This window comes from Cyclopterus lumpus, chromosome 9, assembly GCF_009769545.1.
Source record: "Cyclopterus lumpus isolate fCycLum1 chromosome 9, fCycLum1.pri, whole genome shotgun sequence".
Classification (NCBI taxonomy): Eukaryota; Metazoa; Chordata; class Actinopteri; order Perciformes; family Cyclopteridae; genus Cyclopterus; species Cyclopterus lumpus.
In genome coordinates this window covers 25337990-25354763 of record NC_046974.1, presented here as the reverse complement: position 1 = coordinate 25354763, position 16774 = coordinate 25337990, and the positions used below count along the sequence as shown (strand labels likewise).

At 41.7% G+C, this 16774-nt stretch overlaps 2 protein-coding genes across 4 annotated transcripts; both read left to right on the top strand.

Annotated features, from left to right (window-relative positions):
• The first annotated feature begins 604 nt into the window (after positions 1 to 604).
• gtf2h2 (general transcription factor IIH, polypeptide 2) lies at positions 605 to 8568 on the top strand. 3 transcript variants are annotated; one of them, XM_034541477.1, is made up of 15 exons: positions 605 to 707; positions 1352 to 1423; positions 2161 to 2238; positions 2593 to 2629; positions 3137 to 3223; positions 3317 to 3367; positions 4271 to 4325; positions 5290 to 5395; positions 5499 to 5589; positions 5794 to 5989; positions 6973 to 7036; positions 7128 to 7231; positions 7389 to 7491; positions 7577 to 7616; positions 8180 to 8567. In XM_034541477.1, the coding sequence occupies exons 2-15, from the start codon at positions 1368 to 1370 to the stop codon at positions 8288 to 8290; spliced, it is 1179 nt and encodes a 392-aa protein (XP_034397368.1). In that variant the 5' UTR covers positions 605 to 707; positions 1352 to 1367; the 3' UTR covers positions 8291 to 8567. The 3 variants fall into 3 exon arrangements, with proteins under 3 accessions (XP_034397368.1, XP_034397370.1, XP_034397369.1); XM_034541479.1 differs by having other exon boundaries at positions 684 to 733; positions 8180 to 8568; XM_034541478.1 differs by lacking the exon at positions 605 to 707 and adding an exon at positions 741 to 956 and having other exon boundaries at positions 8180 to 8568.
• Positions 8569 to 8986: 418 nt separating this feature from the next.
• On the top strand, positions 8987 to 15441 carry dhfr (dihydrofolate reductase). The gene is made up of 6 exons (XM_034541480.1): positions 8987 to 9193; positions 9351 to 9400; positions 13201 to 13306; positions 13721 to 13844; positions 14478 to 14593; positions 15320 to 15441. The coding sequence occupies exons 1-6, from the start codon at positions 9102 to 9104 to the stop codon at positions 15399 to 15401; spliced, it is 570 nt and encodes a 189-aa protein (XP_034397371.1). The 5' UTR covers positions 8987 to 9101; the 3' UTR covers positions 15402 to 15441.
• The last annotated feature ends 1333 nt before the right edge of the window (positions 15442 to 16774 follow it).

Sequence of the window (16774 nt, the reverse complement as noted above, 5' to 3'; positions counted from 1 at the left end):
GTTAGGAGGTCCGTCTTTCAATCAGGGGGTTGGCGGTTCAATCCCCGCACTAGTCGATGTGTGCTTGAGTCACTTAACCCTGAATTGTTTCCTGTAGCTGCAAGGGGGAATGATGTTAGCACTGTGGATAGAGAGGACCATTGAGGCTGTTCAGACTCCAGTGCATCATTAGACAGCTTACAGTAGACCAGACTTGCAGGAAGGAACAGGAGAGAGGAAACCATCATATAGACTTAGATTGGGACGCACTGGGCTGAACAGTACGCTACAAAGGATAGGGAATCATGGCACAGGCACATGTGACTTGTGGGCAAGAGGAAACAGTGGATTATGTTGCTGTCCACAAAGACAGCTCATTGGAAACCTTCGGGAAGGAAAAGGTACAGCTTAATATAAATAACATATTCTCAAGAAATAAGTGTTGTCAACTACTCTTTCAGTATCTTAGAATGACCTTGTATTATTATTTATTTGTGTTTTATTTATTTGTTTATTAGAATTTTTAATTTTTAATACAAGTATTGGACACCCTGATCCATATTCCTTACCAGTTGGTGGCGGTAATGTGCCAATTAGTTGTTTGCCGACCGCAAATAAACCTCGAAGAAGAAGAAGAAGAAGAAGAAGAAGAAGAAGAAGAAGCGTGTTTCTTTCCGGAAGAAATATCCAGTTGCACCACCTGTTTTTGCATTAAACCGGTGTTCTAGGTACGACTGCTTGTTTCTAATTACCGGTAGCGTAACGTCAGTTGTCTTGTTATGTTTATGAGTGCGATAGAAGGTCGTCATACACACACACACATCAATACATACTAACTAAATGACACATTAACTTGGTTGACATCAGCAGCTTGAATTGACGTTACATCAACAAGCTAACAATACAGCATTGTTAGCTAGCGTTAGCTCGCTGTGTTAAAAGTTGAAGCTCGGTTGTTGTGAGTCACTTTAAGTCACGTGAGTTCGGCTCCTCTGTTTCCTACTGCTATGTCTGAAATAACCAGATGTGCACACTGCTAGTTATGACTTGTGATGCGAGCTAATACTCCTGTTGTGTATCACGCTATTCTCGAATATCCGACAACGTTTTCATCCGGGGTCATGTAACGCTAACTAACTCCATCCGGATTAGTTGAACTCTACTTCAGTCTTTTAGGAGTCAATAACTTCGCGTGTTCTGATATTTTTTGTACAATTGGCGACATGTACATCCTGCTGCTAATCATCTGTCAGGCCAGCAAACAGTCATCTTAATATAACGTTACTGACTGTTTATGGTAACGCGAGAATCTCAAGTGTGAAGACTTGTGTAATGGTGTGGAGGTTCTTATGCTCTAATTGTACTTGAATAGCTGGCCTGCAGACGTCATGGATGAAGAACCAGAGAGAACCAAGCGCTGGGAAGGGGGCTATGAGAGGACATGGTAAGACAATGTTGTTGTTGTTGTTGTTTAGATGGATCCATTTTACATTGGTGCCCTGCAGATGTATAATCAGAAATGAGTAAATCCACATAGGGATACAAACCTTAATACAAGACAAACAGTGAAACAAGAACATCCCATAGGGACGAAGCAGACACGTTTACTAAAGCTGGAGCATTCACTCTCAATCAGTAGAAGCTGAAACTAACGTAAGAGTCCTGAAGTGTATTCCACCTATGAGGGGCATAATAGGAGACTGCAGTTTTATGAACAAGTTTGGTATTGCATATTACTAATACCATATAAGCGATGATGAATAAAATGTTTGCGTAGGAGAAGAAAACTATAGACATGTTCTCAAGTGGTTCTCACCCTGCCTCCTCATAGAGGACTATGATGGGTTCAGCTGCAGTAGTAGGTACTGTACTTCTAACTAACTTTTTTTATTTGAGCCCTTGACTTTCACATTGAACACTAGAATAATACATATTAAGGGTGAAAGAAGTAATACTGACACCAGTGCCAAATAGAAGAGCAACAAGAGTGAGCCAAATATAGAAGCAAAAAAAGTTAACTAAAATAGAAAAAGTAAATTACAACATGATTTAAAAACAAGAGTACACATATAAGAAGTAACACCAGTGCCTGATAGGCGCTAAAATAGAAGAGTACTATTGGCAATGATATATATATATTTGACAGGATTGACATTGTGGGATGGATGTGTTCTCCTACAGGGAGGTGCTGAAGGAGGACGAATCTGGCTCACTAAAAGCCACAGTAGAAGAGATCCTGTTCCAGTCTAAAAGGAAAAGGTGTGTTTGTGTGTGTGTGTGTGTGTGTGTGTGTGTGCATATGCCTATTGTCTGACACACACAAAGAAATGTGAACCTTATTGATTTGATAATTATTTAATCTTAAGATTAACTAACTATTATGACGTAAAGGAGACACGTTTTCTTCTGCGGCACTTTTGAAATGATTTGTCTTCTCATGCTCTTCCTCCTTTGATCAAGACATGTACTACTAGATCGTGTGTGGAACGTTTTCCTGTGGCTGCTTTGTATCTATCTGTAATTTTCAACTCTGTACTGCTCAGTCCTCAGAAGAAATGAGGTAATTCTCCAAAGGTTCCATCAAACTTATCTGCTGCTTTGTTTACCTCGTAGGGTAACAGAGAGCCATGGACAAGTGAGGCTTGGAATGGTGAGTGAGTTCTGCCTCCTTCCTACAGAACCTCACGGCTTCACTTATCTGTATGGTTCTATACATCTAAAAATAGCCACTTACACTTTTGGTCATCATTGTTGTAATTGTTTCGATTTAATTTGAGATCGTATTGTCATATCATATCATAAAGATAAAAAGCATTGAACTAATTCTTATCTTGTGTCACATTATAACTGTTAATATATGTCATGCATGGCACTGCAGCTTGCAATAATAACAAACCAATGTTCACATTACCAATACAATGCACTGCCGCCGATTGGAATACCCAAATCAAATAAGCTTCAGTTGTTAGTGTTGAACTGGTCTGTTGGTGCAGTGCACGGAAATGATTTTGGCATCATAAAACTGTATTGGGGACTACTTTGGACACACTCGGCACAACTTGGGATTAGTGTATTTTGCTATTGGGAAAATAAAATCTAATGTTTAGAATGTATCATTACCCAAAACTTCAAGATGTTAAAGGATGTTGTTCTCTAGATGCGACACCTCCATTTGGTGGTTGACTGTTCGAGAAGTATGGAAGACCAGGACTTGAAACCAAACCGCCTCACCGCTTCTCTAAAGGTACATTGTGGAGCAGACCAATCACACTCCACCAGCAGCCATATGGTCTGAGTAGCTGTAAAGCACCTCCTTCTTTTTTCCTTTCCTCCCCAGCTGATAGAAACTTTTGTCGAGGAATATTTTGACCAAAACCCCATCAGTCAGGTATGTTTATACACTCATGGGTTCTGTGCATGTTTTATACTGAACTGTATTAGGACTTTACGTTTAAATCCAGGACATGGTCAAACCGTACACCCCAGCCCGTTCACTTCGCTCGGCTTCTGCCAATCGGCTTGTAGCTCCTTCACTTCGAGCTAAACACTCAACAAAATCACGACTGTTTGCTGTGCTGGCTCCTCATTGATGGAACGAGCTCCCCATTGACATCAGGACAGCAGAAAGTCTCTACATCTTCCGTCGCAAACTAAAAACACATCTTTTTCGACTATACCTTGAGTAGGTAGCACTTAAATGCCGTAGTAGCACTTAAATGTCCCTTACCGATAGCACTTTGTTGTTTAGCACTTTAGTAGCACTTAAATGGCACTTACGGATAGTACTTTGTAGTTTAAAGTTATTGAAGAAATGTACTTACTTGATTCTTGTTGTTCTGAGTTTGGACTCATGGTTTAATGCACTTATTGTAAGTCGCTTTGGATAAAAGCGTCAGCTAAATGACATGTAATGTAAAAATCCCATCAACTCTTGTTTAGACATGTAACATTCTGATGAGTTTATTGGAGAAAAGGGGTGTAGGTCTGCACCATCATGTTGGGAGTACACAGATATGAAAGGGTTCCCCATTGCTTACACTGGCATATACTTTTGGCCACGGTGCCTGCCTCACAGCTTGTGATGCAGCTTTGTCGTGTGTGTGTGTGTGTGTGTGTGTGTGTATACACAGAGCAGCAGAACAACACGTGTTGGAGACCCATTTGGACCATAGCACTGCTGCTGTCAGTCCCCAATCAGAAACACTTGTTCTGATACAATCATACAATTTCTGCAAACAAGTTTTAAAAAAAACATACTTTTGCAGTGACAACATGTGATGTGTGTCTACAGCTGGGCATCATCACCACGAAGAATAAAAGAGCCGAGAAGCTGACGGACCTGGCAGGTGAGGATCACATAAACTGCACCCCTCAATGTCATACTTAAAGGAGTGTAGTGGAACCAATAGTGAACATGTGTTTGCATGTTATCAATGTTAGGGTTCCACATTGAAACAGAGAAAATAATGTAACATGATAAACCACGTGTCAGAGCTCCACTACATGTAGCATCTGCTCAAACCTTTCACATGTGTCAGACTCCAGTCTGTAACGTTACCTCGTGCAGGCAGACAGAAATCAGCGGGCGGGCATTTGATTTCCATGAGTGGGCTCACATGAATCATAATAGGCAGTGTATTGATCAGGCTGATTACACGGTTATAAGCACATCCTCCCCATCTATAGGTCTGCGTAGCATATGTCTCACAAAGACTGTATTCTATATCCTGGGCAACAACCAAGGTAGGCTGAACTTTCCCTGACCTGGAAACAACATATGTTAAGTCATTGACTGGAAAATATATTTTGCCGGTCAGAGGAAATAGAATCCACCTGGCTGCAGATTAGGAAATGGAACTCAGCCATTTTCTGAGGCACTGCGAAAATGTGGACATGTTTCTGGACAAGCGGTAATACAAGTATAGATGACTTATAATGTTTTGTCATATAAATCAAGCTCTTCTTTTGCCTTCTTATGCACTCTAGCATCTTAGTTACATTCAAAGGATGTTACACGTCTTAAAAGTGCAAGATGAGAGATTGGCATGAGCATTGATTACCTCAACGGCTCTCATTATGGAGACGCCCGAGCGTTGGCTCAGAGCTAATGGAGCTAACAGCTAAAAGTCCACGTAGGCAACACTGTGTGTGCATGGAGGCTCATATTCATTAGGTTTTACTCGTCCGTCTTTGGGGACGGGAACTTATCCACGGCGGGCCCAGGTAGCCTCGGTGGCTGGGCCCGTCCCCCAGCGCCGCCGGGACTGGGTGCAGCTTTAATGTACTGTGATGTATTTTGTTCACCACCAGGAAATCCAAAGAAACACATTGTTGCTCTGAAAAAAGCAGTGGACACTGTGTGTCTAGGCGAGCCGTCCCTATACAACTCTCTCCACCTGGCCATACAGACCCTCAAGTAGGTTCTGCAGTGCTGCGGTCCTATAATTATTATTAGTTATTGTTGTCATTTCTCTACTATTACTGAATGTTGCTGAGCTTATCCCTGTCTTTGTATGAAGGCACATGCCTGGACATACGAGTCGGGAGATCCTGGTTATCCTCAGCAGCCTCACTACATGTGACCCAGCCAACATCTGTGAGCTGATTAAGGTGAAGTCACAAACCCTCCCGTAGGGGTGTATAGTCATTGCCTTGGTTGATATGCAGTTCTGCTGCTAAGCTTACTCGATATCTGGCTTTTCATTGGAGCTTAATGTGAATCTTTCTCCCCTGACATTTCTATTGTCTCTCTCATACTCTAAGAACAATCTGAAACAAATACTGTGATGCATAACTGTGTTCCTCCTTTGTCAGACTCTAAAGTCTCTGAAGGTGAGGGTCTCGGTTATCGGCCTGTCGGCAGAGGTCAGGGTGTGTACGGTACTGACCAGGGAGACGGGCGGCTCGTACCACGTTATCCTGGATGAGAGTCACTTCAAAGAGCTGCTGATGCTACATGTCAAACCCCCTCCAGCCAGCTCCTCATCTGAATGCTCTTTAATACGCATGGGTCAGTATTCAGAAGCTGTTTTCTTCTTCTCCATCTGAGAAGGAAGGATAAGCTACTCGTCTGGTGGTAACATAAGACACGACAGATATCAGACACCAAGTGTTAAATAACAGCACTGGCTATAAGGTTGGCCTAACAAACTGGCATTCTCCTGCCAGGTGTGCCCCAGTCCACATACAGGTATGTGAGCAGGTGTGCCCCAGACCACATACAGGTATGTGAGCAGGTGTGCCCCAGTCCACATACAGGTATGTGAGCAGGTGTGCCCCAGTCCACATACAGGTATGTGAGCAGGTGTGCCCCAGTCCACATACAGGTATGTGAGCAGGTGAGCCCCAGTCCACATACAGGTATGTGAGCAGGTGTGCCCCAGTCCACATACAGGTATGTGAGCAGGTGAGCCCCAGTCCACATACAGGTATGTGAGCAGGTGAGCCCCAGACCACATACAGGTATGTGAGCAGGTGTGCCCCAGTCCACATACAGGTATGTGAGCAGGTGTGCCCCAGACCACATACAGGTATGCGAGCAGGTGTGCCACAGACCACGACAAAACATCTCCAGTGAAATAAAATGATGTTAGATTCAGGTGGACAGGTTGGTCTCTAGAGTGGAGTCAATGTCAGACTGTAGATGGAAACATAGTTGACAATTCTGTGCGCTATCAGGCACGTTTTTATCAATCGCATACACAGAAACAACTTAACTATGCACGCAATTTAGAAAAACAGCATGTTAGCGTGGGATTTCGGACACAGCTCACATATTACATTGTTTTTACTCAAATAGAAATTCTAAATTAACCAGGGGAGCAAAGCCCTTTTGAGAGTAGCCCCTCCCCATTTTCCCTTTGGACAAAGAGGACACAAATGTTTTTTGTTTGTTTCCATAAATTACATTTGTTCTTGCTCCTCATCAAAATGTGAAGATTATTTATAAAAACATCTACTGAGTATTTGTCTCGACCCCACTTGTTTGTTCAGGTTTTCCTCAGCACATCATCGCCTCGCTGACTGACCAGGAAGCCAAGCCTTCATTCAGCATGTCGTAAGTCCAAAGCGCTGCTATTTCAACCTCGTGGTCCGGTCTGTTAGCAGCACGGCACTAAAGTGAGCTGCTCCTGTTGTGTGTCTTCCAGTCATCTGGACAGCAGCAGTGGGGCCGATCTGTCTCTGGGAGGATACTTCTGTCCACAATGCCACGCCAAGTACACAGAGCTTCCTGTGGAGTGTAAAGTCTGTGGTATGTGGAGTGTAAACTCTGTGTGTGTGTGTCACTCTCAGATTAGATGAGACTTGGATCAACTTTTCTTTTTTAGTTCTTTTTGCTGCTTAAAAAGTACTTTGTGTTTAAAAAGCAATAGAAGTACTGCGGCTCTGACCTGTGTGTTGTCTCGAAGGTTTGACTCTGGTGTCGGCACCCCATCTCGCCAGATCCTTCCACCATCTTTTCCCCCTCCAAGCCTTCACAGAGAGTCCTACGGAGCAGCTCCAAAAAGACAGGTGGCGCCCGCGCGTTCACACACACCCACCATCATTCACAGATACCGTGCTGCTGCTAGATAAACCTGTTCTAATTTGGTTTCAGGTTCTGTCAGGCGTGTCAAGGGGAGCTGAAAGATAAAAGTGTAAGTACAGAGGCTGGCTGTACGTCTGGATCTTTAGAGGCCATTAAGACGATGGAACAAAGTTTTCCTTTTAACGGGGTACATGTTTAGTCATCACAAAGTAGTATTCAGCTTGTAAAATACCTTCTGTGACTCTGAAGGAACCGTGTCAATTGTGAGAAAGTAACCCTGATAATGTACAGGTGTCTTAGTTATTTCCAGTGTTATGATCTCTTTATTTGGCATTCTATGCCTTTTATTGGATAGCGACAGTAGAGGGATAGGGAACAAAATATAGGTCTCTGGACCTGTACCAGTAATCTTCCAGCTACAACAGACAGGTCTGCAATACAAACTAGAGGTGTGGAGTTTCTTAGCTATATATTGAGTTGATACAGGAACTGTAGGATCCAGTGTCATTGAGCTGCTGCTTCACTATTCTTTTTTTTAGGTAAACTATGTGAAACTGCAGTCATAAATTGCTAGTTAAAACATCTTCATATTAAGTGTCAAAATGATATACTTGAATGTGTGTATTCCTTGTAACTTGAGTGCGTCCATCCATCTTTATCCTCTCTGTCTAGATATTCAGCTGTCCGTCATGTTGCAGTGTGTTCTGTGTGGAGTGTGACCTCTTCATCCATGACTCGCTGCACTGCTGCCCCTGCTGTATTCACAATCAGAGCAACCCCTGAGGCTGAGAGGCTAACTGGCAGACAGTTGTTGAAGATTTGAATACACTATTGGACAATTTTGGTTTATACATATGGTTTGAAGGTTCAGCAGCTTCTTACTAAAGTTAGGCCAAAGTCTCTGGTTGCTCTGAGCCATGCATCTGAGCCACTGCCCTTCCAGCTGTAAAATAGCACACTGCTTTATTTATGTCAGGAATTATGTGTTGCATTGTTTGTACACACTTTTGTACTACAGTTCTGTTTGTGACACGGTAGTTACAATAAAACATGTTTTCTACTTCTTAAAATGCTTAAATCTCAGAGTTTAATTGAAATAAATGTATTTTAAGTCCCTATCACCGAAGGAGCCAATGGGGATTGAGCCTATGGCCCCAATATTTATAGATTTTTAGTATTATAAACGGGATCTGTGGCAACATATCTGGGGGGGAATCCTGGTATACACTTTTTTTCCCCTCCTCATTCAAAATATTGAACTATGAACACACAATTGGGGGAAATGTAAAGCCTCCAGATTGTGTTCACTGGAATAGAGATTGTAAATCAACCAGGACATACAAGATCCCGAATGATATATTTGAGTTTTCTTTAGCTTGTTAGATTAATATCTGTCGGATAAGAGAGAGGGTAGGTCTCCATCCACACTGCCCTGTTGGTGGCGGTAATGTCCTCTGAAGCTCCTTAGTCAACCGCCATTAAATGAAGAAGAAGAAGAAGAAGAAAAAGGCCGCGAATTGCCACCAGAAGACAGCTACGGCGGCCGTGAGGATCCACAGCTCCGGATACAGAGCGGCGTGTCCGTGGCTCGACCATGTCCCGCATCCTTAACGGTATCGTGGCGGTGTGTCCTGACCTGGGTATCGGGAGCAATGGAAACCTGCCCTGGCATCCCGTTCGGCTCGCGTAAGTCCTGTCGACGGATGCGGAGTGAATGGCGTCTCCATTCAGTGGAGCGCGACCTGAGCTGGTTACACGGGGGAGAAGAGCACGAGACATTGTACAGCCACCTACACATCTATTCACTTTGTAAATAATTAATTGATATGTTCTTCTCTTTTAGTAACGAATTCAAACATTTCCGAAGGATGACAGCGACGCCATCTGTGAAAGGTAACTTCACTTCCGGGTGAAGTTCCGTGATACTCGTAGTTACGCTAATCCAGCAATTAGTAAAGACTGTATTGAAGTTTTAACCCTTTGATACACAAGCTATGCAAACATGGGTCAAAAATGACCTGCATTGACCTCAATATCTTGTTTTTGATTATTTATATGTTCCCTTTCTTAATTTATGAACTAGAATAGTTTTTGTATTTTTACATCAAGTTTAATGAATCAGTGTGATCAGAAAAGAAAAAATACTTTTTTTTCCAATGATTTCGTTAAAAAATATTATTTTTAGTAGTGATTTGGACCAAAGAATTGCACATTTAATATGTGTCACTTTGTCACACACCATACAATCTTGGCCCACTTTCTCTTCACTTGGCCCTCCTGTCTGATGTCCTCAGGCTGGGGGAGTGGCAGAGTTTATTTTTTAACCCACATCTTCTCATTGCCTCTATAATATGCGTGTGGAGGTGGGGCGTGCCCTCCATGCGCCTCTTCATATGTGGCATGACAAGCTCTTTGCTCAGCTCCTTGATGAATAGCCACACTGCACAGTTGGTGGAGGCAATGAGGGCCACCTCCGTGTTCTCTGCTTGCATGTGTAGGTGAGAACCATCTGATCCGTTGTGTCCACTCCTGATGTTGTTTGAGTCCTGGATCACTTCTGGTTTCTTCTTCACACTGTTGTCATCCACTGCTCTGGTGCTCAGGAGGACAACACCGTCCCCTTTTTTCGGCACATAGCTCACCATGATTATGTTGCCACTGAATCCAAATTCAGCGCTATGCTTCTCCCTCGATTTGGATGGCTTCATGACAGGCGCATGTCCGGCTTGTTCCCCACAATGGTCAGGTTCTTCTAAAGGAGCTTGTACATTGGAGTTGTCCACCGTAAACATGTTCCTAAAGGCAAACATTTAAAGATCAAAGGTTCCTATCAAATTCACACTTTCATACATGGGTCATTATTTTAGTTCCAAAAAAAAAATCTATATAGTTTAATGATTACTTTGTAATATTAAATTAATAGATTTAAAAAGATATAGCAAAGAAACACAGCCATGCATGAAATAACATGAAATGAATACGGGTCATTTTGGACCCATGTTGTGCCTTAGAAGGGTAGTGATACAAAAAAGATTTTGATTAAATACGAAAGGACAAATGAAAATAAGAATTTGGTGATGATCGAAAACAAGTTCCTCATGCTGGCTTATCATGTATGGTCCACCTGCAGCATCACTGATGAACCTACATTAGGTTACTGCGAACAAGATTACTTGTAGAACTCAATGGCCTATTTTAAACTTAACATGTGTTTTCAATCTCACTTAATGTCAGGTCTTAACTAGGGTTGCAAAATTCCGGGAATATTCAAAGTTGGAAACTTTCCACGGGAATTAACAGGAATAAACTGGGAATTTTGGGGTAATTTAACTGTATGTACCTTGTCATAAGCAGACATGCAGGCAAACATTTATAATACAACTTTTAAAAATGACATTTTTGACTTTGTTGACATTTTGTGAGTAGAACTTTATTCTTTCATCGAACAACAAAAACATGAACGTTGAATAAAAAAGGTGTATTCCCTATGATCACCACCCCCCAACCCACATTTCTTTTTTTTGGTGTTTTTCCCTGAATCTAAATGCTTTCTTCCTGGACCTCATCAACGTCCTCACTGCTGTAAAAAGTTAGTCTACTATATACAAATAAACTTGGTATTAAAATTAATGGCTTCAGTTTACCAAGTAATCAATATGCTAGGTAATGACAGAGTTGGGAACGTTCTACATGAACTAGTTCAGTTCATAATTCAAAGTTTTGAATTAAGTTCACAGCTCCAAAAAATGAACTAGTTCAGTTATTTTTTTAAAAATATGTTGCGAGCTATAATTGAAATCTCTGTCTGCAATACCGCTCTTGGCCTCTTCACAACTCGGCGCTCTCACACTTGCCAGGCATAGGGCTGAAACGTTCAGACAACACTGATGACAAAGACGTTCAAAAACAACAGAACATTTTATGTTTATGTTTCTGGCAGACAATGTTCCCAACCAGCTGCATTCAGGGTCCAGCTGAGCTAGGCGTGCATAATCTTGTTCTCAACTACATTTAAGCCAAAATTCCCGTGGAAACTTTCCGCTCCTTTGCAACCTTAGTCTTAACCCCTTAAATTAAGTGTATTGTTTACTGTGAAGTAGTCTCAAATTTGCACTCTAAATCCATATCGATAGCAATACATTACAAAAACTGCTCCCTTTCTTATTGTTGTGTAACACTTTATTGTACTAGCTCTATCAGTGAACCCGTACTGGACAAGATAAGATGTACTTTATTGGGACCTTTTGCTTGGGCAGTATTGCTGCACACAGCTGCAGTTGGCCTAAAACAACACATAGCCAACCGATATTACATGTATACTGACTAACATGTCAAATGTTGAGAGATAACAACAAATACATACATAAGCATCATGAAACAGGAAAGAATGGCCAAAGTGATAAAGACAGAATACATGACCAAAATGATTACCTCGTGTCATCATTTCTCCAACTCCGTCCACCACTAATCACATGCCCTCACGTAATGTTTAACCAAGACTCGACTCCCCCACCCAGTAGAAGAAAAAAAGAAGCCTATATTTCTATAATTACACAACATTGGATGAAATGGCATTACGAGAACAGCTGTTTGTGGTGAACATTTAGTGTTGCTGTGAATGTAACAGATAACAAACCTGCTGTTATGAGAACTATTCAGACGGGCCCAAACAGTGAAGAATCGGAGGAGGACGTCTTTCTGCAAATGGAACAGCAGCTGACTTGATGACCTCACCACCTCATGTGTAACTGTAACGCTGTTCATCTGTACACATGCCATCTATTGCTTCTGTCCATCCGGGGAGAGGGATCCTCCTCTGTTGCTCTCCTGAACGTTTCTTCCCTTTTTTCCCTGTGAAAGGTTATTTTTGGGGAGTTTTTCCTGATCCGATGTGAGGTCCTGGGACAGGGATGTTGTATGTGTACAGATTGTAAAGCCCTCTGAGGCAAATTTGTGATATTGGGCTATACAAAATAAACTGAATTCACATTGAATTGAACCACCTCAGCTGTTCTTGCTCTTGAGTTTACTCCGATTCTTCACTGTAAAGTATTTTTACAGTCAAACAAAATATGACAACCCTGCTTTTTTCGTTTTCCTTTAAATACATATTTATACATATACTTGACACATTACAGGTTCACTGCATTACTCACATGGCACAACTCTTTCCTTCTTGCAATCATATACATCATTGTGTGTGTGTGTGTGTGTGTATATATATATATGTATGTATATATATGTATGTATGTATGTATGTGTGTATATATATATATATATATATATATATATATATATATATATATATATATATATATATATAGAGGCTCACTGGTCACGCGAGCAGGAACTCAATCTCTGAATATGTCGGCACATATTCTTAAATTGGCTCAATCTCGACAAACCAACCACAGATGTTACGCTTAAACAACTAACTTCTCGCCTGAAAACATCCACAAAAGTACAGACATCTCGCCATGTATTTATTAATGACTTAGTTTTATGTCCCTGTACTTTGTACTTTTGTAATATGTGAAGTTCTCAAAGTTATTTCTGCATTTCCCACTGTAATACCCCTGCGCCCCACTAGAGGGAGGCGCCCCACAGTTTGAGAACCACTGCTGAACCACTGCTGTAAGAGAACTGAGTCTGATCTGAGAGTTGACGACTAATGAATCAATTCCGTCCTGCAGACAAGCAGAATGTGGTGATCATGGGTAGAAGAACATGGTTTTCCATCCCGGAGAAGAACAGACCTCTGAACAACAGGATCAACATCGTCCTGAGCCGGGCCCTCAAGTATGTGTCTCACCCCGCTAATGCTGCTTCACAGCACTGTGTCAATGGATACGTTATTGTAAAGATGGAAAATCAGGACTAGGTTGTGGTTTTGGCTTTTAGCTTTTAAAGTGTAAAGCTGTACTTTCCCCCCAAACGAGGCAGCTTTAGTAGTCTTTTGATAAATCAAATTTTGGACAGCAAAGTTCCTGATAGCAGTAAGAAAACGTCTCTGACAATTTCCATTAATTAGGTTTACATTAAGAGAGTCTGACCAATGGCTAAGTCCCTTTCAACTTCAGTTTATTGATGTGGAGGCAGTAACAAAACCTGGACAAATAAATCCAGAATGATCTGCATGGAATCATGAACTACGTAATGTTACTTTGTCTCAAGTATTGTTCACTGCAGTGACTTCATATAATCCTCCTCCAGAGCGCCCCCTGCTGGAGCACACCACCTAGCGCCAGACTTTAACTCGGCTCTCAAGCTGGTCGACGTGGAGCTGGCAGACCAGGTGGACCAGGTCTGGGTTATAGGGGGCAGCTCTCTCTACAAGGTACTGCATGGACCATCCCCTGCGCACAAGTTTTGAGATGTTTTAAAATCGGTGTAAAAAAACAATTGACTGTGTTGGGGAATTTTACTTTTTAATTGCTCAGTCTTTGCTGTGTTCACACCAAACGTTTACAAATCGGCATCATTATGTAGTTATTTCAGCATCCCTTTTAATCTGTTTATGTCAATTAAATCCCTGTGTATTCTGGCTTCATACAGCTGTAGTGAACCAGCTGACGTGTGGCTTCATTAATACAGCTCGATGAAATTCACAGATAATGTTATGAACCCAGACCAGGTGGCGTTTAGTTTCCTGGGATATCTCGGACTTCCACAAAATGTACAAAGCAGCAATGGTCATTATTTCTTATATGGTTGATGGCGGAAATATATAATTGGCTTAGTTGATAACGGTTTCCATGGAGACATGGAATGAATGACACAAATAAACACAAGTGATCCCGCAAATAAAGCAAACACAAAACCTCACAAAACCTTGGTGTGAACACAGCATTAAAATGTTACCGTCCAACTGGTTGCAGCTATAAAGGATTAGCTGGATTTACACACACTTCTGCCTACAGCGACCTCTGTTCTTTCTGTAATGATGTTTTGGTTGCGTTGGGCTACCCAGGACTTGATGGAGAGCCCGGGGACCAAGAGACTGTTCGTCACGCAAATCCTGAAGCAATTTGAGTGTGACACGTTCCTCCCTGAAATCCGTCCCGATAGATATCGGCTACTGCCAGAGTAAGATCAGCACACTAGTTCAGCACATTTTAGTGGAAGCTATTCAGAACTGCGTTCACACCGAACGCCAAGCAGCGTCTTTGCGTGAGTAGATTACTGGTGCTGCAAAGGGTGCGACGCAAAATCACGAAAATTTGCCTCATTCGGGTGAAACATTCCCGTGAGCTGTGTCTTTAAAGCCTATCAGCGTTGAGATGTTGGCTCCGAGCCAACGGGTCATCACTCTGGCTGCTGCATGTCGTGTGTGGACAGATTGTAAAGCCCTCTGAGTAACATTTGTATTTTTGGGTTATACAAATTGAATTGAAGCCACGCCTCTCCGCTGAGTAAACTCGCGCAAGTAACGCGGGGCAAACATTCGCTTTGCTTTGGGTGTGAACGCAGCATTAGTCAAATGTAAATATTATTGAGTTATGATAATCTTGTACGAACCAAAGTAAAGGCTGAGCTCTTGGAGCGAGTGGACATCAGACGGCTCAAGAAACTCCAGACAGTTTACCATCTCAACCACTTTATTTGGAGATCACTCTATAAGGGAGTTTACCTGAAATATTGCAAGTAATCCCTCGGAAACTAGTGTGCAGTTAGGTCAAAGGTCAAGCAGGACGTTGGTCTGTAAAGTGAATGCATGTTTACAGCAGACCCCCCCAAAGCCTTGAACCTCTGATCTGACTTTGTGAGGATATACCAGATGGAACTTCCAGTAATGCTGATTTTCTCCCACAGGTTTCCAGGAGTTCCACCAGAGCTCCAGAAGGAGAATGGTATCCAGTACAGATTTGAAGTCTATGAAAGCATTGAGCAATGACGTGAACTATAAAACAATAAAAAAAGCTATTCAAATAACACACAGGTTCATATATTCATGTTTTTATTTTAATGAACAATGGGGAATAACATGTAAATAACTGGTTGCAGCTATAAAGGATTTACACACACTTCTGCCTACAGAGAGCTCTGTTCTTTCTGTAATGAGGTTTTGGTTGCGTTGGGCTACCCAGGACTTGATGGAGAGCCCGGGGACCAAGAGACTGTTCGTCACGCAAATCCTGAAGCAATTTGTCTAGTAGCACACGACCCCCCTGCAGTACCCCGTGGACCCCCTGTTGAAGACCTGCTTTAAAGCAAAGAACATGACAGTCAACAAGCTGCACGTGTAACTAAATGGCTTTTCAGACTCCTGTTAAAAAGACTGTCTGTTCTTCACAAAGGCTTCAAAGTGTCACTGCAGCCAGATGTTAATGTCGCTGGTGAAAGGCTAGATTTTAAATATTTAAGAATTTTTATTGATTCTAATCTCTTTTAAAAAGCAGGTAAAACATGTGACAACAGTTTTACATTTGAGCTTATATATATATATATATATATATATATATATATATATATATATATATATATATATATATATATATATGAATATATATATATATATTCATATATATGAATATATATATATATTCATATATATGAGCTGCAAAACTGTATTTTAATTCAATGATTATCCCCCATCTGACCTGGGCACAACATTAAAATCTATCCATATTCTCCATAAACAAGCTCTAAAAACACTTGATAAAACAACAAAAAAGTCCCCATCACTGCAATATTCTCATCAAACACCATATCTTGAGTTGAGAGAACCTCGTTAAATTCACTGATGTGTGTCTGGTTTTTAAAATGTAACATGGTACGGCTCCGCCTCATACGCAAATAAAGCACGTACACAACATTCCAACATGGCCTGGAGGAATGGCTTGTTGCCAATCAGGTGTGAACATTAATGCCCCGTCTGCCCTGCCTGCTTGTTTGGTGTGTATGTTATGTGCCTCAGTCATGTGCTCATACTACACTTTTCTTTTGCTTCTATGTGAATTAGTGGATACGTTACCGTCTGAGTATCGATGAATCTTAGTTGCATTATGTTATTGGACATTTTGTATTTTTAGGCTGCCTTCAAACAATCTGTCCGGGGTCAGCAGATGATGGACTGGAGCAAAAGATTGCGTATTTGCCTGGATACAGAATTTCTCCTGACTTTCGTCACTTCACTAAGGCTGGAGTGGATCATTATGGACCTGTTCAGGTGAAATGCATATGGCTGGAAGCTCTTGTGTCTATGCTTTATGCAGACATGGATCTTGCTGCTCTGGACCACGGGTCACATCCAGAGAGCTTTCCTAC

Bases quoted from the DNA above. Each gene is read 5' to 3' on its own strand.
- dhfr (XM_034541480.1), top strand. From the start codon at position 9,102: ATGTCCCGCATCCTTAACGGTATCGTGGCGGTGTGTCCTGACCTGGGT. The intron at 13,307-13,720 runs GTATGTGTCTCA...ATCCTCCTCCAG, and splicing joins GTCCTGAGCCGGGCCCTCAA to AGCGCCCCCTGCTGGAGCAC. The intron at 13,845-14,477 runs GTACTGCATGGA...TGGGCTACCCAG, and splicing joins GGGGCAGCTCTCTCTACAAG to GACTTGATGGAGAGCCCGGG.
- gtf2h2 (XM_034541479.1), top strand. From the start codon at position 1,368: ATGGATGAAGAACCAGAGAGAACCAAGCGCTGGGAAGGGGGCTATGAG. The intron at 5,990-6,972 runs GTCAGTATTCAG...TTGTTTGTTCAG, and splicing joins ATGCTCTTTAATACGCATGG to GTTTTCCTCAGCACATCATC. The intron at 7,617-8,179 runs GTAAGTACAGAG...CTCTCTGTCTAG, and splicing joins GGGAGCTGAAAGATAAAAGT to ATATTCAGCTGTCCGTCATG.